The sequence below is a fragment of the Prenolepis imparis genome, unplaced genomic scaffold, assembly GCF_030444845.1.
Source record: "Prenolepis imparis isolate NDT839.2.m4 unplaced genomic scaffold, iyPreImpa1.0 SCAF_8, whole genome shotgun sequence".
NCBI lineage: Eukaryota > Metazoa > Arthropoda > Insecta > Hymenoptera > Formicidae > Prenolepis > Prenolepis imparis.
Window position 1 is genome coordinate 8,630,007 of NW_028141166.1, and position 24,949 is coordinate 8,654,955.

At 33.6% G+C, this 24,949-nt stretch overlaps 3 protein-coding genes across 15 annotated transcripts; all 3 read right to left on the reverse strand.

Annotated features, from left to right (window-relative positions):
• Positions 1-79: 79 nt before the first annotated feature.
• On the reverse strand, positions 80-1,606 carry Rps2 (ribosomal protein S2). Its single transcript, XM_083044010.1, has 3 exons — positions 1,483-1,606; positions 704-1,046; positions 80-598 (listed from the first exon to the last, which is right to left on the reverse strand). The coding sequence occupies exons 2-3, from the start codon at positions 1,043-1,045 to the stop codon at positions 110-112; spliced, it is 831 nt and encodes a 276-aa protein (XP_082900136.1). The 5' UTR covers position 1,046; positions 1,483-1,606; the 3' UTR covers positions 80-109.
• Positions 1,607-2,119: 513 nt separating this feature from the next.
• Positions 2,120-6,961, reverse strand: Dhpd (guanine deaminase). Of its 3 annotated transcripts, XM_083044021.1 has the most exons (10): positions 6,804-6,961; positions 6,382-6,571; positions 5,990-6,247; positions 5,598-5,816; positions 5,369-5,476; positions 5,196-5,303; positions 4,903-5,068; positions 4,618-4,764; positions 4,220-4,436; positions 2,120-3,498 (listed from the first exon to the last, which is right to left on the reverse strand). In XM_083044021.1, the coding sequence occupies exons 2-9, from the start codon at positions 6,478-6,480 to the stop codon at positions 4,237-4,239; spliced, it is 1,305 nt and encodes a 434-aa protein (XP_082900147.1). In that variant the 5' UTR covers positions 6,481-6,571; positions 6,804-6,961; the 3' UTR covers positions 2,120-3,498; positions 4,220-4,236. The 3 variants fall into 3 exon arrangements, with proteins under 3 accessions (XP_082900147.1, XP_082900146.1, XP_082900148.1); XM_083044020.1 differs by lacking the exon at positions 2,120-3,498 and having other exon boundaries at positions 4,134-4,436; XM_083044022.1 differs by lacking the exon at positions 2,120-3,498 and having other exon boundaries at positions 4,134-4,436; positions 6,382-6,510; positions 6,804-6,930.
• Positions 6,962-8,218: 1,257 nt separating this feature from the next.
• LOC145940042 (uncharacterized) lies at positions 8,219-24,290 on the reverse strand. Of its 11 annotated transcripts, none has more exons than XM_083044834.1 (23): positions 24,134-24,290; positions 23,725-23,857; positions 23,131-23,295; positions 20,222-20,401; positions 19,938-20,103; positions 19,487-19,681; positions 19,304-19,393; positions 19,109-19,219; positions 18,858-18,952; positions 18,629-18,758; positions 18,249-18,382; positions 15,459-15,695; positions 14,317-15,275; positions 13,791-14,086; positions 11,094-11,275; positions 10,989-11,016; positions 10,762-10,902; positions 10,333-10,562; positions 9,961-10,072; positions 9,659-9,727; positions 9,368-9,474; positions 9,017-9,235; positions 8,219-8,913 (listed from the first exon to the last, which is right to left on the reverse strand). In XM_083044834.1, the coding sequence occupies exons 1-23, from the start codon at positions 24,162-24,164 to the stop codon at positions 8,712-8,714; spliced, it is 4,212 nt and encodes a 1,403-aa protein (XP_082900960.1). In that variant the 5' UTR covers positions 24,165-24,290; the 3' UTR covers positions 8,219-8,711. The 11 variants fall into 11 exon arrangements, 10 of the variants coding, with proteins under 10 accessions (XP_082900960.1, XP_082900958.1, XP_082900963.1 ...); XM_083044832.1 differs by having other exon boundaries at positions 9,017-9,238; XM_083044837.1 differs by lacking the exon at positions 15,459-15,695 and having other exon boundaries at positions 9,017-9,238.
• Positions 24,291-24,949: the final 659 nt, after the last annotated feature.

Sequence of the window (24,949 nt, forward strand, 5' to 3'; positions counted from 1 at the left end):
TAGTAAAAAAAATGCTAAGGTATACAATATACTAAGTTATAAGGAATTAAAGGTTTAGAGAGGAAAAAAACGAGATCTATTTTTTTAAAAACATTCCATGAATGTTTATTTAGACAACTTCAGCAGCTCTCACGCCACCTTTGTGAGTCTTTGACAGAAAATCAGCGAATTCCTGATACGGTGCTTTAGCCAAAGCTTGTTCCTTCCACAGGTCGGGCGTCAGATACGCATATGTTTTGGCGATCGCGGCGTAAGTGGCCTTGGCGAAATTGCCGAGTGTACAGGTGGATCCCCTAGCTGAGGTGTAACAGTCCTCGATACCTGCCATCTGAAGCAGCTTTTTGGGAACTGGGGCAGACACGATTCCGGTACCCCTGGGTGCTGGTATCAGACGCACCTGCACAGACCCGCACTTGCCGGTCACCTTGCACGGCACGGTGTGCGGCTTGCCGATCTTGTTACCCCAATAACCGCGTCGAACCGGGACGACGGAGAGCTTAGCCAGAATGATAGCACCACGAATGGCAGTGGCTACTTCCTTGGAACACTTCACTCCCAATCCGATGTGTCCATTGCTGTCTCCGATGGCAACAAAAGCCTATAAGATATTTACATTTTTAATATCCTTGTTAGTCTCTCTAAATTTTTTTAAAAATTAAGTATAATTGCTTACGACATCTAATAAAAGATACTTCAGCCGTACCTTAAAACGTGTTCGTTGACCAGCTCGAGTCTGCTTCTGTACAGGCATGATTTTCAGAACTTCATCCTTAAGATCTGGACCAAGAAACTTGTCGATGATCTCGTACTCCTTGATGGGTAAGGAGAACAGGTAGATGTGCTCAAGTGATTGGATCTTGCCGTCTCTGACCAGACGACCAAGTTTTGTAACAGGGATCCATTCCTTGCTATCTTCTTTTCCACGTCCACGGCCACGTCCTCTGCCTCTACCTCGACCACGTCCTCTGAAGCCTCCCCGGTCGCCTCCACGAGAACCGAAACCTCCACGAAAACCTCCACGTGCGGCTGGAGCAGCGTCCGCCATTCTGTGACAGAGTAATATATTATTTAAAATGTTTTGGCACCATAAATAATATTTATCCTGAAAAATTCGAATTCTTTGAAAGTATTATTGATAATCGCTATAACAAATATACCTCTACGATCATACTTTTGCAATAAAGTTTTATAATCGCTACTAATAGTATAAAGAAAATAGAAATCGCGTTATATAATAAAACTCGAGAACATAATTGATATTTTTTAATATGTATTACATATTCTTGATTTTTCATCATGAAACGCAAACACGCGACACGTCTACACGTGAAATTTGTCAAGATGTTGAACATGACAGAATTTCTTATATAATAAATTATATGTGCATTTTCTTTAATATCTTGTATGGCTGGGTTATGCAAAAATTATTTTACATTGTAACATACGCGAGAGAACTGAAAAATTTCTAAAATATGTACTCACATGTTACTCGTTTCGATCTGCCTCTTTACACGTGAAATCACGGAATCACGGAAGAGAGAGACGAAGATTTCGATTGTGATGGCGCTTGTTGCGTACTACGTCATATCCGATGATTCAAAAAGTGGTGCGTATCTTTTATGAACTGGATCGCACAATATAGAAATATAAATAATAGGAGCAGGGATTATCTGTTTAAAAATGTATTTAAAAAATGCAAAATATATTTTCATCAAACGACAAAAATGGATGCGAACAAATTATTAATATTATCAATATTGATTTTTATATTATTATATTTTGATAATAGATCTTTTACACAAAAAAATCTTGTACAAAAATATATTTAAACATATCAATATAAATAATATTAAATTGATTAATTAAAATATCTTTTAACATACAAAATAATTTTTACATTATATATATCTTTATATGTAATAATTTTGTATAGTTTTTTTATACAAAAATATAACTATATAAATAAGCTATGTAGATATTTTATATAGCTATACAAAAATATAGTTATATAAATATTTTATATATAGCTTTTATACAAAAATTTTTAATGTATTCTGTCAAATAAGGCAAATTTATATAAAAGGTAAGTTACAAATTTATTAAATATTAAACAGGCTACAATAAATCTATACCATGTTATATCAAATTAAAATTAAATTACATATAAACATCAGTGCTATGTACTCTTATATGTATACTGATACCATACAAAAGTGATTGTTTTATTTTTGTAATTTTATATTATAATCTACTCCTCGAACAAAGCTCGAATTGACAAAAGAGCTATCTAAAAAAATGCTATCTACTTTCCGGAAAAGTCTATATATATTATGTATATATATGTAGATTTTGTAGCAATAAGTATTTGTATCTACATACAAATATACATAATAATAGAGAGTAATACGTGGATAAAGTCATATTTACATAGAAAAGAACATATTTACATACCCGCAAATATTTTAGGAACTATTTTATGTAAGTCGGGATCTTCTGATTTTACCTTTAATATTATATCAAGAGATTTTTGTCGATATTTCATAAAATAATCAGCATATTTATAATACCCTTGTTTGATCTCCACAAAGCCCCATTCCTGGCTTAGTTGCAGTTTTAAGGATGTAGGAAAGGCTGTGGAAGCATGTAACTTAAGGATACGTTGATAAATTATATTTAATGACATGTCTGGATAATTCGGATATTTAATACAGTTTTTGATAATCTGATCATTTTTGACGTTTATAGCCACGAGAAATGCCGTGGGGGTAAATAAATTTACGTTTAATTTTGGTATAATGAAAGGAACTAGAGGACAACAAAGTATTTTGTTTATATTTAAGCCAGGAAACGCTGCAAAAATAGGGTGTGAAGAATTTGATTTACTTATATCAGGTTGATGACCGAAAAACGGAAAAGATATGCTTGGAAAAGCGTATGCTATTCTAAACGCAGTAATCATTCTCTCATTAAAACTCTTAGTGAACCTTATCTCAGATTTGTTTTTTATCTTATATTTGTTTATCATTATGTCAAATATATCTTTCATTACTACCAAAGTGTAGTATTCGCGTGTTATTACTGCATGATAGAAATAACATATAGTGAGAAGATCAGCAGTGAGAGACATATTATTAGAGAATTCAAATCGCTTGATAGTCGATGAATGATAGTACTTATAAACAACAATTTTTAAGATATCGGATTTTTCTTCTAATTTACGCTTAGCACATTCATGTGTGTCTATCATGTATTCGATGATTCGTCTTGGACTAAAATGCACTTCAGGAAGAGTCACTTCATACGTGGGAAATTCATGCAAAAGTTTGATCTCGGGAATATCATGGTTATTCTGATTTTGAGGAAGGTTCTTTAGCTTCTTTACTAATAGTAGTAATAGGCATTTCTTATCCATGGTTGTTTGTTGGTTCCTGGTTGGGTCCGTTTATGCCTGCAGCAACTTCTGGAGCTTCTCTTTTTCAATGTTGCAATGAATATCAACTAAATGCATGCACAATAAAATTTTAGCTTTTATAAGTGTCAAAATACATATATAATATACATGAGTTAAAAAAAATAATTAACAGTCTGCTACATTATAATATTGTATGTGTGATGATTCTGTTTACTTGCGATTTTAAAGAGATAAAACAGAATGATACGAGAGCAATATGTTTTTAAACAGATTTAATTTTTGTTTCGAAATATATAAGAATATATATGTTTCAAAGAAATCGGCACTATTACATACTTGATATTATTCTTTGCAGAAGTTGAAAAAGTTTCTCTGATTCCTTAAAATCTGAATTATTTTATTTTCAAGGCATAATAACTTTTGTTAACATTGACGTTCAGAAATATATTCTCGATAATGAAAAGTAAAATCGAGTTAGAAGGTCATAAATATCGAGTATAAACATACACCCGATATAAACATAAAATTATAAACATACATTTGAAATTTGAAACAAAATCAGAAGATCATAAACAACTCAATTACTAATTATATTACTAATTAAAGTTATTATTAAGAGAAAATTATTGAAAGAACGAGAAGTTAATATATTCATTTATAGTTTAATTCAATCTAGATAACAGAATATTATTTATAAGTTTGTAGATAATATACAAAAATAAACAGTTTTATAATGCATTCATTAATTTTATAATTCAACAGCTTATTTTCATTACCGAATGTTATTTAACAATTCATCTTACTCACCCAATTCTCATACTTTCTTATTTAACTTTTCTACCCTTTACATACACTGAAATTATATTACGATCATCCCCTGAGTACATAAATCTTTGGAGTTTTTCCTCAAGCGTGTATTCTTTGAAATTATCCAACAAGCTGTTTTTTGCATTTAAATCTATGATGAGAGCATCAAATTCTTTGCCTGGCACCAGATTACCAACTTTGTTTTCGATCGAAAGCGCTAAACACAGTCAATATGTCAACAATAATACACATAATTATATTTAAAGTTATTATAAATATATATATATTTATAATAACTTTAAATATAATTATGTGTATTATATATATATATAAAATTATAAAAAGATCTATTTTGCACGATAATTAAATCGTTTCTAATATGTAATATCGAATTTTACCTTTAGCACCTCCTAATGTTGCCATATGGAAGGCATCTTTGTAATTAAATGGTACATGATCATCTTTCATTATAAATAGACAATTTGATACATGTAAAACTGATCTCATTTCGTCTAACATACTGTAACTTGATCCACCTGAAACATCTGAGAGAAGATACATTTATTATTAACTTAATGAATATTATGTCAATTATTAGTTATATTACGTTGAATGTTATATTTATCAAAATATATTATGATTTATTATTAATATAAAATATTTGCAAGATGCTCTTGTGATACCTGTTCCAAGGCCGACTTTAATATTCTTAGCTTTTAGTCTCCGCACATCACAAAGGCCACTTCTCAGACATATATTTGAAGATGGACAATGAATTATAGCTGTTCCTCGTTTCTCAAGTACGGCGAGTTCGCTATCCTCAAGATGTATTCCGTGTGCTAATATTGTCTGTAAAAAGATCAAATATGTATTAGACATTTAATCGAGATATCTCTATTGTATACGAGAGTAATGTCTATAAGAGAATATAAACAATATCTTTCAATCTATTTAATAAATTAACAAAACAAAGTACCTTATTGGTAAGAAGACCAGCAGCATCGTAAACAGCCGTGTATGACAATTGTTCTTTGTAAGTTTGCTTTATTGCTGTTATCTCAGCTTTATTTTCAGAGATGTGACTCTACGAAAAATAGAAAATAGAAAGTTGAATTAAAATTAGCATATGATGCGTAATATAATAAATACCTGTATATGTAAATCTTTTGCTTTAGCAATCTTTGCCAGCTCTTGCATTAATTCCATGTTACAACTCAATGCAAATCTTGGCGTAATAATCGGTCTCACAAGCGGATTCTACAAGAATTTGAGTGATACGATATACTTTATGTAATTATGATGTAAGATTTCTTTATCTGTAGAAAATTGTTATCTCTCTTATCACAATGTGAAAGAAATAAAATATAAATGTATTTACTCCTATTTGTTCAACAGATTCTATAAAGGCTATAGTATCCTTAATTGATTTTTCTGTGCTTTCGTAATATCCATCATTTCGCTGAGTGTTCATGTTTACTTTCCCGATGAAAGCTCGTTGACCCAGCTCTGCAACTTTCTTTGCGAGAATCGCAGACGCCTCGGTATATAGAGATGCAAAGTAACATGCTGTCGTTGTGCCTGCTTCAATAGTTCGTTTCTGTAATAACAATTAAGATAGATTATTGACAGTTGTAAGAATATTTTTAATAATGTCAAACTACTGTATGTCAAAATAATGTAATAATGTAAACGCACAATTATATGCTGCATATTATTATATAAGTATTATTCTTAGATAGTATTACTCTTCAAAAGATTTGTTTTAATTACTACAACTGCTTCAAACACTTGTTCTGCAAATTTTGTATCAGTATATTTCTTCTCCAATGGAAAAGTATAGGTCTCCAACCAATCCAACAGATATTTGTCGTAACCCAATCCAAGATTTGGAAACTGCACGGCATGAGTATGGCAATCGATAAAGCCAGGTATTATAAACTCTCCATGTGATAAATTATTAACTTTGTCCGCATGAAAGTCATCTATCTTCTGTTGATTTGTTATTGGATTCTCCGTAACGTCAATAATCTAAATATTGTATATATAATACATATGTTAATAAAGATACATTATTTTATTTTATCTATATTTTATCAATATTAGATGAATTATTAATAAACCAAAAAAATAAAAGTAATATATATGAAATATGTTAAAAATACCTTGCCATTCTCGATAAATATAGCAATGTTCTTCTTAATAATCAATTCTCCATTTTCATCTGTATGAATCATTGGACCAATAAATGCTTGTCGAACCATTGTGCAATATATTTGAAATATATACAATTACTGATAACAATAATATAATGAAACATGTACACATTATTCACAAACACTTCACAAATATATTCTACAAAAAAATATATTTTTTAAAATTAAAGATGTTTTTTTATCTCTATAACATATCTTTCATCTATTTACAACTACTATGAAATTAATCTTCTAATAAAAATACTATAAACGCATTTTTTCATATATAATATATTATATATCATTATATACTCTATTATAATAGATAATTTTATTTCTATATAAAGGAATATAGAATATATATATTTGTTTTAGATAGCAAAAATTCTTACTATGTTCAAATATAACAACACTTGCTTCTTTCACGAGCCACTCACTTGTGGAGAGAGAGTGCTTAATGAGATATATAATATATATATATATATATATATATATTACACAGTATTATCACATGACTATTACAGCAGGAACTTGATGATGTAAGAAATGGCAACGTTGCAAAACAGCTGATTTGAAAAAATGTGCGTCCAATACAACCGCTCATTGAGCGGTTGTTGTACTGGATGCATCCATTGTATCAGATACAATACCCATTACATCCAATACCCAACATATATATACATATAAATGCCTGCGTGTATTATTATGATAATAAAGATAAAAGCAATATAATCTATCTATCTAGGCTATCTAAAACATATTACATATATTAATCTATATTCCTTTACACAGAAATAAACCTTAAAAATTGAAAACTTTAACTTTATTTTCTTTTTTCATTTACACAAAATATAAGGAAAATTACCATCTAAAATTAATTGTCTCTATAATTAATCTCTGTTTTTCATAAATAATACAACTTATAAACATCGAAAAAAAATCTATATATAATCATATATGGAATATAATGTTCTATTTTTTATATATCTTTTCTCCATTTATGGAAGAAAAATAATAATGGAAAAAAAAATTAGAAAAAGTTTTTGCATTATTTTTTTTAGAAAAAATAAAGTTACAATTAAATTATACAACATTCTATATATATATTTATATATATTCATATATAAGTATGTATATATATGGGGAATTTTTCTCAAATTTTATTTTCTCTGAAAGAACAATGCAAAAATTATTCTAATTATTTTATATATAATTATATATATATTTATTTTTGATTATATATGATCTTTTCTATCTCCGGGCATATATAATCAACGCACGCGCAAATTATGTTAAAAGAAAAAAAAAAAAATTAAAATGAATCGAAGATTATTCTATAATTTTATTTTTCACAAAACGTAAGCGCACTATTTCGTTTTTCTGTGTGTTTCCTTTCTAATGGCTTAGATGCTTTTGCAAAAATAACTCAAATCTAGATTTAAGCCATATCTTGATATATTCGTCTTGATATAACATTTGAATATTTATATATCATAACTATTAATTTAAAAATACAAATAATCTACTATATTTTTATCAGTTGATTTTTAATGTAACTTGTAATTAGTTAATTTGCATATACATATACTTGTTTCAACGTTATATTTAATCTTTTGCACATTGGATACTTGTGTCTAACTTTCAAATTTTGTAAGTCATAATATATTAATATCTAAATACCACAATATGCTATATACAACCTAGATTGAGGAAATATTTTATTTCAGATAAAAGCATCCATAATCTATTTAAATATTTAAATTTATATTTAAATAAAATAAAAACACGTTGAAAAAATTTTGCATACTTAAAAATTATATTTTTATATTCTTATTTTATTAAATTATTTATATATCTTTGTATTAGAAGTTTGATATATCCAGTTTCTTTATTAATAATGTGATTTTTTCTTTCTAAATATAAGAACATTTTTAAACATTTATAATAAATATTTTATGATTTAAGTAGCTCATCAAAATTTCTCAATATAGAAACGCAGATATTAACACGCGAATTTATATGTCTAAGAAATTTTCTTAATAAGAAAAATTTTCTATTTTCTCATTACATTGTGAAAAAATTCATGTGTTTCATCGTTGCTAGTAGTCCAATATATGGTTACAGTGAAGAGTCTTATTAACACGCAGCACTCGTGGCCGCAATGCAATCCCGTTAAAAGGCGCGAACAAACTTTACATTTATCAATTTATTCAGCCTTTTTATCATTAACATATGTTACAGTGTACACTAATCTTACTTTACCGATACACAGACACATCACGCAGACATCATCGCGAAATTTACATCGGATGAGGCGCGTTTGTTATCTTATAAATGTATCTGCTGAGAATATGCTCGATCGACCATCTATGTAACGGGCCGTTGCAAGCGCTCACTATTACTTGATTCATGAAAAAGCCAAGAAAGAAGATAATAATACCCCATAACATCATACGCCATGGTATACTTCTTAGCTGGAAAGATTGTGACGATCTTCTTATGCTGAAAAAGAAGAAGTTATGTTAGAAAATCTTAATTAATATAGAATAAAGAAGAACCATATTAAATACATATAATAAAAAGAGAGGAAAACAAAGATGATTACCATGATCTAACATCTAGATTAACATCTTCGTCGACAGCGAAAAGTTCAGAAGTTTGCTCCTTCGCACTTGCCCAAATCTCGTTGTTGCCGATTGCACAATTAATAATATTTTGATTATCGTAGTTGTTCACTCGTAACATGTTGTTATTTTCTTCTCTTGAACTACGATGGGACTCAGCCTGCTCAAAGATACCACGTAATTCGCTGATGCTGTTGGAACTGCTGTTCGACGATGTAAAAAAATATTCGATATAATGTATAAAAACTTGTGTTAAATTAAATATGCTTCCTCTCTCTTCTCTCTTTTAAGATATTTAAATCTAATTAAGTCAATAAAATAATAATACTAACTCGGTACGATCCAGTTTCTCGACTTCACATTTCGGGGATTCAGAGTTGAAAGATGGTCTCCTGAGAGTCATACGTCCGGAAACGGAGTTTCGCTGCCTCACGGTATCCTATGTCGAGCGAAATACGAAGCAAAAATAATATAAATATAAAAAGAGAATAAAAAGAAAAATATTATATAGAAATCATTGCGTTAGTATACATAAGTGCAAAATGTAAGAAGGTACCCTCTGAAGTGAAATAGCTGTGAAAGCGAAAATTCAAAGATAAAACGAAAAAACAAGAAAAATTTGCCTTTGTCACATCCTGCGTGTTGCCAATCGGTCGAGACATTGTGGCTACGCTAGCTCTCCTCCTAGCAATCTAGAAAGGAAAATTGACGAGAAAACATACAAATCAAACATCGTGCGAGATGAAAAAAAAAAGGAATAAAAATGCAAGCCACGTGAATGCGATTGTCAAATTCCAGCAAAGTTGTGCAAACGTGCAAGAGAGTATGTCGATGAAAAAGCGAGTACAAGTAATTTTTAATATACAAGACAAAAAAAAGAATAGCGAAATAAGCAACGAACGTGAATAATTCAATATTTCCGAACCATCATACGATTATTGACGGGTGTACTGCTCCTGTATCTGATCCGGGGCAGATCGTCGCAGAGCTCGCCGGAGTTTTCCTCTATCACTATATTGTTCTCTATCAGAATCCGTCTGGAAACGAAAATAGCGTGGACTCATCACCGATTTATCATTTACGAAAGAGAGAGAAGACTTTAAACCAAACTCTACTACTTTAATCTTTCACGATGAATACTCATATAATTATCTGTTAACTGAACGCTATCGGAAGAGTTGAGATTTTCATTCATACAAGAGGAAGAGAACATTAAAAATGCAAACAATTATATTTTCGAAGCTCAAAATGCAAATTGAACGGCGGATAAGGGATGTTAAATAAGTCTGACTCTCACTTAGTCTCAGCGACATCGGCAATCAACTTCTCGCACCGGGACTGCAGCAACTGGAGATACCTGTCGGCCAGTAGAATGGCCCGGGAAACCCTATGCTCCTGGTAAACAGCGCCTAGAGTCTCGGCCGCGCAGGACACCCTGTGCGCACATCGCATAATCATGTCCAACTGATGTCTGACCCGCTCCACCCGCTCCACGGATTCCCTGTCCGTGCATAGTGGCGCAAGTTCCTGACGTTATGCAAAATTCAATCCCTTCAACGAACCAGAATGGAAGGACTACCGCGACTAACCGATAAAAATGTTTTGCGGACAATTTAAAAACTTTGCATGATTCAGCTGAATCGCTTTTACGTACGCTCTCTATTCAAATATAAATATTCACGAAGCGAATTAATAAACGACACGATATTTTTTCACGTTCGCTTGCCTGAATGTCCTGCTGCATCTTCTGCACCTCGCAGGAGAGATTTTTCTCCGATTGATCGCGTTGCCGAAGCGACATCGCTACCCTTCGCGATAGAGTCACCCTATCTGTGCAGAGGCATAGCGAGAATACTATATACCTCTTCTACAAAAAAAGCACATTTTATGGTCTAACTCTAGTTCCGATAGAGCATCTTGTAATTTTCATCTTTAGATTTCGTATTCATTTACCTGCAGTTCGAGCTCGCTCAGATTTTCCCTGGAAATAAAGATTATTCCACGATTAATTGAAGTCGTCGCATACGTATCGAATATGAGATATCAATTTCTACCCACCTGCTATCCGTGTCCGATAAATTAGCTATTCCAGATTCCTGTAGACGAATGTCCGTCAGACTCGGAAAGACTCTGCGTTGGTCTCCTTCCGGAATCAAAGGCGCGCCTTCCTGCCTGCAACGGCATCTCGATCGGCCGCTACTTTCACTCTCCGAGAGTGATCTCCTGGCAATTAAAAGCCGCTGTAATAGCAAAAAGAGCAATGTTTTATTATTTAATTCGACTGCTATGCAAAATTGGCAAAAGTCTATTAGCGAAAATTATTTTTCAACATCTAATGATTCATTCGGAATCAGGATGGAAAAAAAGTGCATGCGCGTTCAAATTAGTTGTCGATTAAGAATCTGTTGTCAATTAACAATCACTGCAAAATATGCAAAGATTAGGCGAGTTCGAGAATGATAAGGACAGTTCATTTAACACAGATCGCACTTTCAGTAGAAATATGACCTTCGTTCTTACGGATTACAGCATGCGTTATTATCACAAATGCGTTTGTGCTGCAAGTACTATTGGGGGAAGAGGGAAGGATGAGAATATGTGTGTGAGAAAATTACGCACAGCACGTGTTAGAAATACACATTCCAACGTATATATAAAAGTAAAACTTGAAAGACTCCAGATAAATAATTACAAGCTCAAAGAGCTCGAGATTCTCTACGATGTGACTTGATTACAGGGGACAATGATTATTATTATACTTTAGAGCTTTGATTAATGATCAAAATGATTAATCGCTATGGATAAATAGATCATCGGGAAAATACATCGAGATTTTTGGCGACCTCTTTTCTCTTTCTCTCTCTCTGTTCGCTTTTCCACTATAATGTCCGTTGAATGTTTACGTGGCACCTCTAAAACAAATATTATTTCTCATATCAAACGAGATAGATCGCCGGATGTAGAAGGGGCACGTGCGTTGTGTGACGCTTCGTACTTCAATATAATATTTATAATTTCCGCTCATGAAATCCGGACGGAATTTTGCGGAGCGTTAAATGATTTCTGGGCTGTAAGAAATATGTAAAAAGATTATTTTTCACGATATATGTCCATAAATGTGTAACTTTTCTAATTTCTATTATGCTATTTGCAATTAGCGGTCTATTCTTTATTAAAAAAATAATTCCTTCGTAGCGAAGAAAAAATTATCTATAAAATGTTACAAAATTTTCGTAAGATAATTAACTGGTTTAATGATACTTGTATGTGTGTATTTTTTCTTCAAATTTATGGTAAAAATACAAGAATGATTGCGTAAGAACAAGGTGATCAATTAATTTAACACAGTAATGACGAAGAAAAGCTTCAGTCGATCGCGTGTAAAAATCGTCGATAGACGACATATAAGGTAGAAACTCGCAGACAACCTTCCCACTGTGATTTTTCATCGCAAGTAGTCCATAATTAATGTAACTATGTCAGTAAAAGTCAGTATAGTGTCGGTTAATAGCGAACGTTAATCACTCATCTCACCTCATCGTGCCACTGACAGATCTCGGAAAAACCTATCGATTCCATAAAGTATGTATTATTGATTTTATGACAGCAATTGCGAGATAAACGCAGATTAAATGCAAATGATCGCCACAACATCGTTTCCGCGATAAGTGCACGATCGAACACATTCATTCGATCGCTTACATATTTGCGATATAGAAATATTTATTAGCGAAGACCTTCGATAAATTACGATGAGTTGATTAGCGTGTCGTTTAAAATGAGCTGGAAGAAAATACACAAGTTTTTCTTAGATAGTTTTGTTGATGCGTTGAACGAGTTTATTTTTTTGTATTAATTCGTATCCAAACGTAAACACAAAGAAAAAGGAAAGATATTCTTTTCGTGTATCATGAAAATAGCAATCGTATCTGTGTTTACTTTAATGTTACAATTCTGGAATAAGTGCTTATTGCAGCATAGTTTGTAGTTATTATGAATTATTATTAGAATCTGCATTAAAGATGTTTAATGAAATAAAATAAACGAGATGCAGCATTATAAGAAATAGAAAAAAATAATTGTATAACCAGTTTTTTCCCTATTCTTTTTGTTGCAAACTTGTTTCCAAGATTTTTTTACGGCCCGGATAAATGTAGAAAAGTGATTGATTTGAGTCTCTCTTATATATAAAAAAAATATTAGGAATATATTAAGATAATAAGATGTATGCGAGTTTTATTAAGTTTACATAAATTTTAACGTAAAATACCAGAAGTCGCGCATGTTAATTAGTGGAATGCAAGACTAGTTGAGCGATAGCGGGCTATAGTAATAGATACGGCGACCGCATGTCGGATAATTCTAACGTTTCATATGAGTAATTAATGTCAATTGACCGCAGATTTATCACTGATTATTTTTATTTAACATAAAACAACACGCTCGTCAATACCAAAGATCTTAATTGTTACAGCTCGATCAATTACAATCACTCAAGAGGTCCGCGTTTCTACAAACCGCAAGATCAATTGCTTACGTGCAACTACGATTAAACAATTGTCAGTGCTCAAACGACATGTGTCAAATGCGCTATCACATATAATCCAACAGAATCGCTCTTCTTAGAAAAAGAGCGAGAGAGAAGAGAGAGATAGAAGAACCTAACGTTTTATTTCTTAACTAAAATTAAACTAAATCGATTTAAAATTTAATTAAAAATCTCCTTAAATTTATTGTGTTTCATGTGACACCAACCTGACGTTTCCCCTGTTTCGACAGGTCCTTGTCGCACGTTTCCGCGTCTTTCTGCGCCACACTCTTGCAAGACACTATCTTCGCAGAGGTCAGGCCGTTCGATGTAGCCGACACGGTATTAGCGATTTTCTCGCCGATGCATCGATCACTGGATTCCGCCGCCGGCTCGCTGTTCAAACTGTCCTCGCGACTCGACATTTGGTCATCGACTGATCGTTCGACTCGCGGTTCGCTCTCGACTCTTTGCACGCTCGCCTGAGAGTGGGGATTCTCTGAACCCGCAACCTTCCTTGAATCTGCGGGAGAAAATAAAATCAAGGAATTGATAAAATAAAACAACTTGAGAGAAATCTACGGGATGTCTCATCCCGAGACGGATGTAGGAAGTTAATGCGCGATTTCCAACTTTGCACCTTGATATATACTCGATCAATTTTTTCTTGATTTGCATATTGCTAATAATACAGAACACGGAGGATCTAGGTTTTCCAAGATCAATTATCCGTCAAGATCTAAAATAACTTACCAGTGTGATTATATGAAAATAAACGACGAGCTGATGTAGAACATTCCCGGAAACGATTCTCGTTCGCCAAACACGATCTCGATCCAAGTACCCCATCCTTTATTTCCATTTCGCATTTGTCTACGACGAACGTCGTAGATGAGGATACAACGTCTTTCTCGCGTTCATTGTCAATGATAGGAGATAGAAGAGAGTTCGAAATATTCGGTTCTGTAGAGTCGGTGGGAGCGCAGCAAGGGGTTTCGTTTAATACGTTCTTAATTTCCTGCGAAAGTCTCAGGCGCGTAGGCGCTAAACAGACTTTTCTAAGTACCGGCTGTTGAATCGGCGATTCATCGCTTAATAGACTATCCTGGAATTGTTTCTGCGGCGACGAGTCGTTCGACGAATTGCTGTCGTTCTTTGTGTTACGATAATTGTGATTAAATAGATATCTGGGCGCGCTATTTCGATCCTCCGCGATGGTCTCTCGATCGACTCGCGTGGAAGACTCGTCCGGATTACTCGAGGATCGCTTGACTTCAAGACTAGATCTTTGACTTGGATCCTCGCACGAATCCTGCATTGTTATCACGTCGAAGGATCGACAGTAGACCGAAATTTTCCTACGGGGACTCGCCGGATTGCTCGCGCTTTTTACTTCTTGAGCAATTTTGGCGCTCGTCTTTTCTTCCTCCGACGTGGCTACTAACGCCGAGTCCAAAACGTTCAATACTTTCGGCATTTCTCTCGATCGACTCGGGATCGGATTTTCCTTGTCGGAAACGTCGTGCGATTCCATAGCAAACGATTTCTCGTCGCAGTTTTCTTGCTTTAAACAAAAGTCTCCTCGCGCGAAAGAAGCATCGGGAGAATCCGCTCTTGAACTTTGATAGTTGACTGTCTGCTGCCTCGAGTCTTCCACTGTCGGCGAAGGTAGTTGCTGAGATTGCGACGGCAACGTGTGCACCGATCGATATCTATAACAGTAAAATAATTGATTGGAATTACAGACTCGTGATTATCAGTAACGAGATTTTGTTTATGGAAAAATGTTCGACATAGATATTCCCCCCATGCTTCCTTTTTTTTATAACTAAATTTCGTAAATGAATTTCGAGCCAATAGTTAATGTATTTTATGAGAATTTTACACAACTCGACCTTGAATTCTCGGATGATGAATGATTTCTGTGACTGATGAGAGCGTTATGAGTGCTATCGATGATGTCGTATAATTCTTCGACGATGGGTTCGATGATGCAAAATCGATTTTGGGTGCTCGTGTTGTACACTTTTATAGATCTCGAGAACGCGTCGTCGTGGTCATCTTTATTATTTTCCGAGGAGTTACACAAAGTAATCGAGCGCAGATCCGTCTTCGATTTTGTATACGGTTGGCTAAAATATATAATGATTATAAATATTATATAAAGATAACATTAAACAAAGAATATATGAGAATTTGAATATACAATCAGTGCCTTGAATAGCAGGCTCAATATTATAAATTAACCAGATTTTTTAGAGTTGTCTATTTGATTTTTTAGACATTATATAATAATAAATCGAAACGCGATTCTGTGATAATTTTAATAACCTTGAAGTTTTAATTGTTCAAATTAGATTATTTCCAACCGATTTATATAATAAAAAATAGTAATTAATCTCTAATACATAGAACGATTATAGGAAACAAGGAGAATGTTTCTACATAATTAAAATAAAAATTATCTCATTTGCCTTCTTAAATTCTGCGATTCATTTAAGGTCTGCGAATAAGGTCAATCTCGATGACATAAACAATTCGTGCGGATTACGACTAATTAGAACTGCATTGCACCGTGCGTGCATAGATTTAACGCAGTGATGGTGCTATTAAAACAGCACATCAAACTGTCCTTGCTACGCTTAATGTCGGCAATTGCATCAATGCTATCTATATCTGTATCTTATTGTTAGGGAAGCACACGTGTTTTAAAATTGTTTAAAATTTCGTTAATCGAAAGGAAATTAATACGCAAATTAAGCGGAATAGTTCTCATAATTCTGAAGAAATATCTTAATGCAAAAAATGTTTATAGGATTTTCCATTGACGATTAAAACCGCATCGACGCAAATCGCTCTGATTTTAAGACTGTCTAAGAATCTGATCGCCATAAATAAAATCAATGTCACCACGATAAGAGTCTCGCTGTAACAAGAAAAAAAATTTATATTCTTGGATAAAAATAAACAAACCACTCTTCGATGTATGAGACGTGATTTTTAGAAACGAAAGCACCAGCTTTCGACACGCGCACGGTGAGAAGGTCCGGAACGAACTGATTGCATCCGTCCGAACTGAATCAGAATTCTTCTCCGCGCTGAGTTGTTTTCGCGCAATGCGCAGTAACACAAAGTGATCATTTCAAAAGATAGCAATTGCAATAATCGCACGTGTAGAAAAACGTATAATTTATCTACAATGCTATTTTATAATCTTAAGTCTTTTAGATTACATAAGGTCTTCATTGAAGAAAAAGAATGAATGTCTATAAGAATTTTTTTTTAAGAGATTAATATTCACATTTCAATTTATTATCTTAATTCTATCTAAAATCTAAACCTATATTGTCGTCTTGCTAACATTTTCCTCCCGCATAAAAAAAATCAATTTATAAATATAATTTTTTATATAAATATTTATAAGTTAGGTATATGTTTATATATATTTATTATTAAGGCTCCTGGGTGCTCACCGCGGCCATATTGGATTGTGACGTCAGAGGCGAGAAAGCACACGCTGAAAATTCTTAGATGCCATTTTTTAATGAAAAGATATTTCGATTAAATAGCACTTCAGATGGCTTTAGCACACTCTTAAAAACCCCCGAAAACTATCCTTTTCCCTTTATAATCAATCAACATCTGTAAAATGATCGAGATATCAGACTTTGACATTCGGAATGACTGCGCATGTGCAAAGACCAGACGGACTGGGCTTCATAATATTACATTTTACAGCTGTTGATTGATTATAAAGGGGAAAGGATAGTTTTTGGGGTTTTTTTAAGAATGTGCTAAAGCCATCTGAAGTGCTGTTTCATCGAAATATTTTTTTATTTCGAAATGGCATCTAAGAAATTTTAGCGTGTGTTTTCTCGCCTCTGACGTCACGATTTCGACATGGTCGGCTAGGAGCCAGGAGCCTTAATATAATTATTATTAATATATATTCATAAATGTAATTTATGATAACGACACGGTCACACGTTGTTTTTCGTTTTTAATGTCTATGATTTTCTCTGTATAATTATTAGAAATGAGTATATGTATATCTCTCTCTTAATGTCATCATACGATCGAATTTTTCAAACAAAAGCCGTGTGTTTCGAGAAAATAAACTGCGGTATTTTTAAATGCAACGCTCTTAAATTTATAAATTACGAGGGACTGTAAAAAAAAACCGAGAATACTTTTTGAGCACAAATTAGGTTGATCGATAAACATTTTTATTGAAATACGATGAAGCGAGAGTGGATTGAAAATCATGATTTAAGACGGGGGATTCAGGACAGCACGAAGTTATTTTTGCGTAGAGTATCCCATTCGAGAGCGCGCTGTCATATATGCAGCAGGCATGATAACTGCTATTTTTATGGGAAACCCCGTTTATGCCCGACCTTGATCCAGATCGAAATTAAAGTCAAATGGTCATCTGCTTCGCGATATTTCTCCCGTTTATGTGACACCGACAATCACGGATTTCGTAAAAATCTGAGCAAAGTTTTCCACTCTTGCTTATAAAAAAAATTATTTGATATAAAGCCGCCTCGTGCGATAGACTTCCTCCGGGAATTAATTGATTGATTTTCAGCTCTCCGTTTACACAGAATGCGCCTACGAGTGTAACATTTTCGCGCAACTGTTTTGCGTCATTATTCCGAATGAACGTGATACTTTGAACTTACGCGCGTGTCAGCAATAGATCCCGGAAACCCGTGACGCCAAATTGAGCCAAATCGTCGCTCGATCCATTCGCTGGGTCGGCTCGAAGCTGCGTACTCGAATCCTTGATGCTCTTCCTCGTGATCTCTTTGGTGGCCTACAAAAAAATACAATTTGCTTCACGTCTAAATAAAAGAAGAAAGACTATGAAATCGACGAGTGCTTTATATCGCTTTGTCATGAAGATTTTTGCCGCGAACGCTTTCATCCGATGATAATAAGGATTGTAGCAATAGTTCGTGCGTCAAGGCGGTCGCTTAACATACGAATCGCGATGACACTCGCGATGACACTCGCGATGAGAGAAAAGTCCTTAAATAATAATATAACGAATAAAACTAACCATATTCAGCAGAAGAGTCACTTTGTATTTCAATGTTTCAATATTGCAAGTTCTCGCGTCCATGTCTTGCGAGCTAAACTGAGGTATGTCATTGATAAAGCTCCGCGTTTTACTGAAAATCTGTACAATTCTGAAAAATCAAATCGCAGATGAAACACAAATAGAACTATGCTCTAAAAAAGATTTAAAAAATTAATAGACGAAATTAATGAGAAACTGAGATACAAACTTTTCCAGCTCTTCCAATATCATCGAAATGGCAGCGTCGTATTCATCTAGTTCTTGTATATATAAGTCATATTTGCTGCATTCAGCTACAAAACCCTGAAATATATAAAATGCAGAGAAATAATTAAAACAGAAGAATAATATTTAAAAGTTTTATCACAAAATCGTTTCGTACTTTATTTGTGTGTAAGTAATAAAATTATTGCACATTAAAGCATTATTTTTTATTGAAATAAGCATTTCTTAACTTACCGAAGCTTTCAATTCTGAATATAACGAATCTTGCAGCAATACTTTTTCTGATTTATAAGGTGTGCTATGTGTGCAGCATCCGTCTATGTCGGGAATTGACGATATCGAAAGCTGTAAATACCACACAGAGATTATACTAAGAAAAATCATTTTTATATAATTTCTATTTCTATAACACATTAATTAATAATTTACTTTTTCTCCGGAAGAATATTTATTAAAAATCGACAACGATTGCAATTCTGTATTCTCCTCTGTAAGTTGACAATTCCTTTCACGCAAATTCTGCAAAATACGTTTCTCGCTGTAGCATTATAATTCATGCAATGCGTTTTGTATGATATATAATATACTGTAGCATTGTATTTTTAAGCTTACATGAATCGTCTGATCGTAGGTCTCCCTCATTTTAATACTTATTTTCTCCAGTTCAGCTATTGTGACTTTTAATTGTTTACACTCGTCTTCTGTTTCATCAAATTTCTCTTGCAATCTGGTGATTTGTTTCGTACAGTCCATTTTCTCTTTGCTAATTTTTTCCACTTTAGATTTTAAAGATGGTATAGCTTGTACCTATTTTTTGTACGCAAAAATGGAAAATTTCAATGTATAAAACAATTCAATGAATAAAACTCCTTATAATTAAAAAATATGAATTTATTCTCAAATATTAATTAATATTATTAATTATAAATAATATTATAAGAAATAAAAAATGTATGAAGAAATAAAATGTGAAAATTTAATATCGCTTTATTGCCACATGAAACTGCGGCGGAAGTCACAAATCCTTCCAGCTCGCTGAATAAAAAATTGCAATCAATTTTACCTCAATCTCTGCAGCTTCCAATTGCCTCGACAAATTTTGCTGTTCTTTCGTACATCTTTGTAAAGTCAAGGCCGTGGCTTTTCCGCTCTTAATTGCCTCATTTAATTGATCTCTCTGCTCGTCGTTCTCCTTTTCGAGTTGCTGACATTTCTGAACGTAACGATCTCTGTATCGATAAAGCGTACAATTTTCGATAAACGCGATATCGTAAAAGTTTGTAATTTTGGGGGATTTATTTGCTGAAGTTTATGAATATTTCGATAGCAAGTAAAAAGTATACGTACAGCTGCCTCTCGGCAATGCTACATTGTTGTCTAAGATTGTCGATCGATGCCTCATGCCGTTCGAGCTCTTCGCGAAGTAGGATGTTCTCCTCGTGAAGGTCTCGAAGTTTTGCGCGAAGCTCAAATTCCATGATATTTATGTCCATTTCTTTCATCGACGAATCTGTGTCGCTCACGAGGCTACAATTTGTACACGTCATGTTATCAACGTTGTAATTGCCGCGCAGTACATAGAAAAACAGTTATTATTAAATAACACAACGCACATATCTTACATTCTCGTTATTGCATACTTTACGTTTTTCTTATATATATTTTTTTCATTTTAAACTTTAAGAAAATGTAAAGTAAGTTGAATTTTTACAACCTGTGACTTTTTCCCTAAGTTTAAACAAATTTGATAAATTCACAGAAAAATCCATATTAAAAAAAAGTAATCCTTTAATTACTCTTGTCTAAGCATCGTATTAATATAATCTCATAACATAAACCTCAAATCCCTCACTTACTTCTTGTATCGATCACAAATTATAATTAGTCAAGTCACGATGCAGAATCTCGCACTCATTATCATAAATGTCAGCGTCGCTTCGATCTTAATTAATTCGAAACTTCGATTTTGACATTAATATTAAGAGAATTTGTTTAATGTTTTTATAATAATAATTAAATAGTAGTTCGCAACGAGAGTTTCGTACACGCACGATCGTATAAAAAAGGCACAGTAATTCAAAGAATAAATGGGTCGAAATATTCTCGATTTTTTTCACTCTTCGACACGTGAATAGGATTCATCAGATACGATTCCGAGCGACTGAACCACCTCACGCGAATTGCATAAGAGATATCATGCTGCCAATTTCCAGCTGCTAGACGTAATATTCACGCATTATACAGTCGTCCGAGTGACACATCCAATGTCGATTATTTTACCAAGATTGACGACGAAAAAAACCGACGACTCACACAATCGAGATAATCTGTCAGCCAGAGAATACACAAGCACGTGTGTTAAAAAAAAAACACCTGTACGCAAGATTTCGGCTTTGTCGGCTTCTCGTATCTCGCGGAAATTCGGCGAATTCTAGAAGAATTCGAGAAGAAGAGGACGAGGGGTTCCAACGCGAATACTTTTCACCGGTTGACAATCGCGAGTTCGTAGTTTGTGTCGCTTATCGCGACCGCGGATAATACACGAGCGACATAATGACATATATGCGAGCGATCGGCTGCGTATGCATACATACACACAAGTGCACACATAACATATATATACAGGCGTAACGAATAATCCCAAAGTGCAATGCAATGTGTTTCTTGTTAAAAAAAATCCAAAATTAAATAACAAAATAAGATAAATATGCTCGAATCATGTTCTTATAGTATAAAAATATCAGATATATTATTCGACATGTTTTCGGATAAATTCTTCATCTCTTCTTACCATATTTTTATTGCATGAATATATTGAATGCCTCTTGTTAAGTGCATTTACTATGAATTATACTTGATTTTTTAATTTTGAAACAATTTTTCCTTTACAAAACTATTTCGAGACTTTTGAATCATATATTATTAATTATTATTGATTAGAAAAGCGAATATATACATTTGGACAAATATTTAATCATATTAAATTTGATACTATTAAAACAATAAAGAACAGATACTCTTGCAAAATTTAACAAAATGTGATTTAAAAAAATAATAATAATGAGAATTGCATAAGCTTTGACTTCGACTCTATGATCTCTTATCGGCTTTTTTGAAAAGGGTCGCTTCTACAAATTTAATGAGCTATACACGTGTCGCTCGCGCCTATAGGTAGCGAAGTAAAGAGCGAAGAAAGTAGACTGGCTCGATGCTTGCGAAAACATTTGCATATACACGTGTCTGCCCGTGCGTAAATATGTGTGCGTGTGTTTGCGCATATTGTGTGCTTGTAGAACCGCGAATAATTTTTTTCAATATCTCTGAACAAAAGTGTAATATTGTACCAACCCAAGTAGACTCAAGGTGCTACCATACACCGATTAAAGCAGCCGAATCGCTTATCGAGTATAAAGTCACGATAAAGTCGTATTGAATGTGGACCAGAAAAAATATTATCGTCTGTGTATATGTAGAACGCGACTTTACGATCAGTCCTCCAGAAATAATCCGTGCAAAAGATGCCACGGATTTATAATGTCGAAGTATACCGCGAGTTTACTTGACTTTTCCTCACGATGGAAGAGTAACACAAATAAAAATCCATATGTATATCCGTACTAATAAAATAAAGCCGAGTCTGTACAGATTTGTTTGTTTGTTTGAGATGGCGCCGATTGAAAAATAGCTAAATAATTATATATATAATATTAATATATAACATTATATATTATATAATATATATAATAGTGTATATTATGTAGTATATACATTATATTATATATTATTGTTAATATTTTTGCGAACAAAGTGTGATTAATTCAGCTAGTACATTCAATTTATCTAGATACACACCTAGACATCGTGTTACTCTTTTCTCGCTCAACATTGTATGTGTATCGAGTTTACGGTTCAGTGGATTCCACGCTTGTGTTATCCACGCATTAGTATATCGCACCGCAGTATCTTAAAATTTATGGCGCAATTCAATACACGCATTTCAACGTGAATTATTTCGCATCCATTACAAAAAAAAACTGTATTTCTCTTTTTTTGTAAGAAAATTTCCGAGTTAAAAACAGTATGTCCGATAATAATTCTACGTTTCCTGTAATTTGCGTTACGGCAAACTGCGCAAAATTACTCGGTATTGCCGCTAGCGGTAATAAACTAATCTATTTCATTATACTACTTTTATACACATACGCATAATTATGTATTTCTTCTTCTTTCCCAATAAAGCTGCGTTTCTTACTTACTAGAGTTTTTCCCGTTCGTTGTTATTGCTATCTTGCGAAGATTGAACCTGTTGCATCTTGGTGATCCAGCACTTCGTCGCCTCCTTAAATTGCCACAAGTTCACACGGTCGTTATTCGACGAAACGGCGACTAAACATTTCCAAAACTCCGCCAGGTCGTCGATTCTATCGATTAAAAGATATTGATCAGTAAAAATAACATTATTTTTTACAAATGACGCGAATAAGAAATCATTGCACAATATGTTATAACGATATTAAATATAAACAAATATTGTTTGGATTAAATTGATCTTAAACGTTAAAATGTACGAAAGGAACCTAAGTTTCGCTTTCCATATATTCATCTCGCCTTGCAAAAATATATGTATAGAATCTATATCGCGTTTAAAAACTGTGCGGCAAGTCGTGGATTGCCTTCGTCCTTGTATCGATCGACCAGCATACACATATACATAATTGTTTCAAGTTCTCAAGTTATCTCTCTCCTTCTCTTTCTTTCGCGTCTCACGTTCGGTCGTGTATCAACATTGACGAATGACGTGTCTATTTCACGGGTACAAGGAGATAACGTATTATTCGGCGGACACTTACGACCAGGTCGGCAATTGGTCCTGAACATATTGGACGATCTTGGAGATCGGTACCTCGTCACCTATAGATATCGTCGAATCCGGCGTCGAAACCGACATGGATGCGTCGCATTCCATAAACATCTGCTGCAAAACTGAAAAAAGAAACATAGATTAATTTTCTGATTTTTTAAATTATTACATCTGTGAGCTTTTGATTTGATTCACGACTTCCAAAGAGAAGCCGCGACCAAAACATACGTTAATCTGAATGGAAATTTCATGATTAATAGTCGAAGATACGCAAAAATTATCATTAATTAAATGGCAATTTAAATTAATCGAAACGAGAATATACGTGTAACTAAATCGCAAACTATCTATGATTATCGCGATTTAAGAGAGATCGGTCAATGTAATTTAAAACTCACCATTCTCCAATTCAACAACAATTGCAGACATGATTGCGGGAGAATGAAATTCCGACAAAAAAAAAAAGAGATCTCGATCGCGGACGCGATTTCATGGATCGCTTATCGTGATACCTTCGCACCTGACATATTCGCGAGCGATACTGAAAAGCCGAGACAAGACTAAAGACTACCCCGTCGTTCCGATAGAAGAAAGGGGAGCCGGTGCGGTGAAAGGAGAGGAAGGGGACGACAAGAGACTTCCGAAGTCGTTTGTTTACATTCACCGAGATTTGTATCTGTCGTGATATTTACTTGAGGCGGGAATTAATTTCCAAGCGAACAGGTGTCCGATTTAACGATGAAAGATCAGGTTCACGTTTGTCTTCGGCTGCACTTTTTTCCTAGAAATCAAAATAACCGATATAATTTTGATGTCGAGGAATGTCGCGTTTTCCTCGTCATACAAGACAAATCAATATGAAATTGTTCTCTAGGAAAGATCTCTGTATATTTAAGATAGAGAAAAATGTATAACCAATATTTAGAAATTGAGAAACGAAAAAGAAATAATATATTATACGAGTGAAAAACGAACGGAGACTCTACTCTAGAAAATTGTAGAATCTTAACCTTGCTATTCCTTCATCTCGTTAACCCTCTTGCAAAAGGCTCGTTTGCTATACTTTAACGCGAATTAATTTTTTTCGCACTTTCTGCGTCTAATGTAAAAATACTTTTCAGAGACAAAAAGATGTTATACTAAATATACCTTAAAAAATACGACACATCCTTTGTCTTTGATAACCTCACACTCTGAAGAGGTGCATTTCTTTC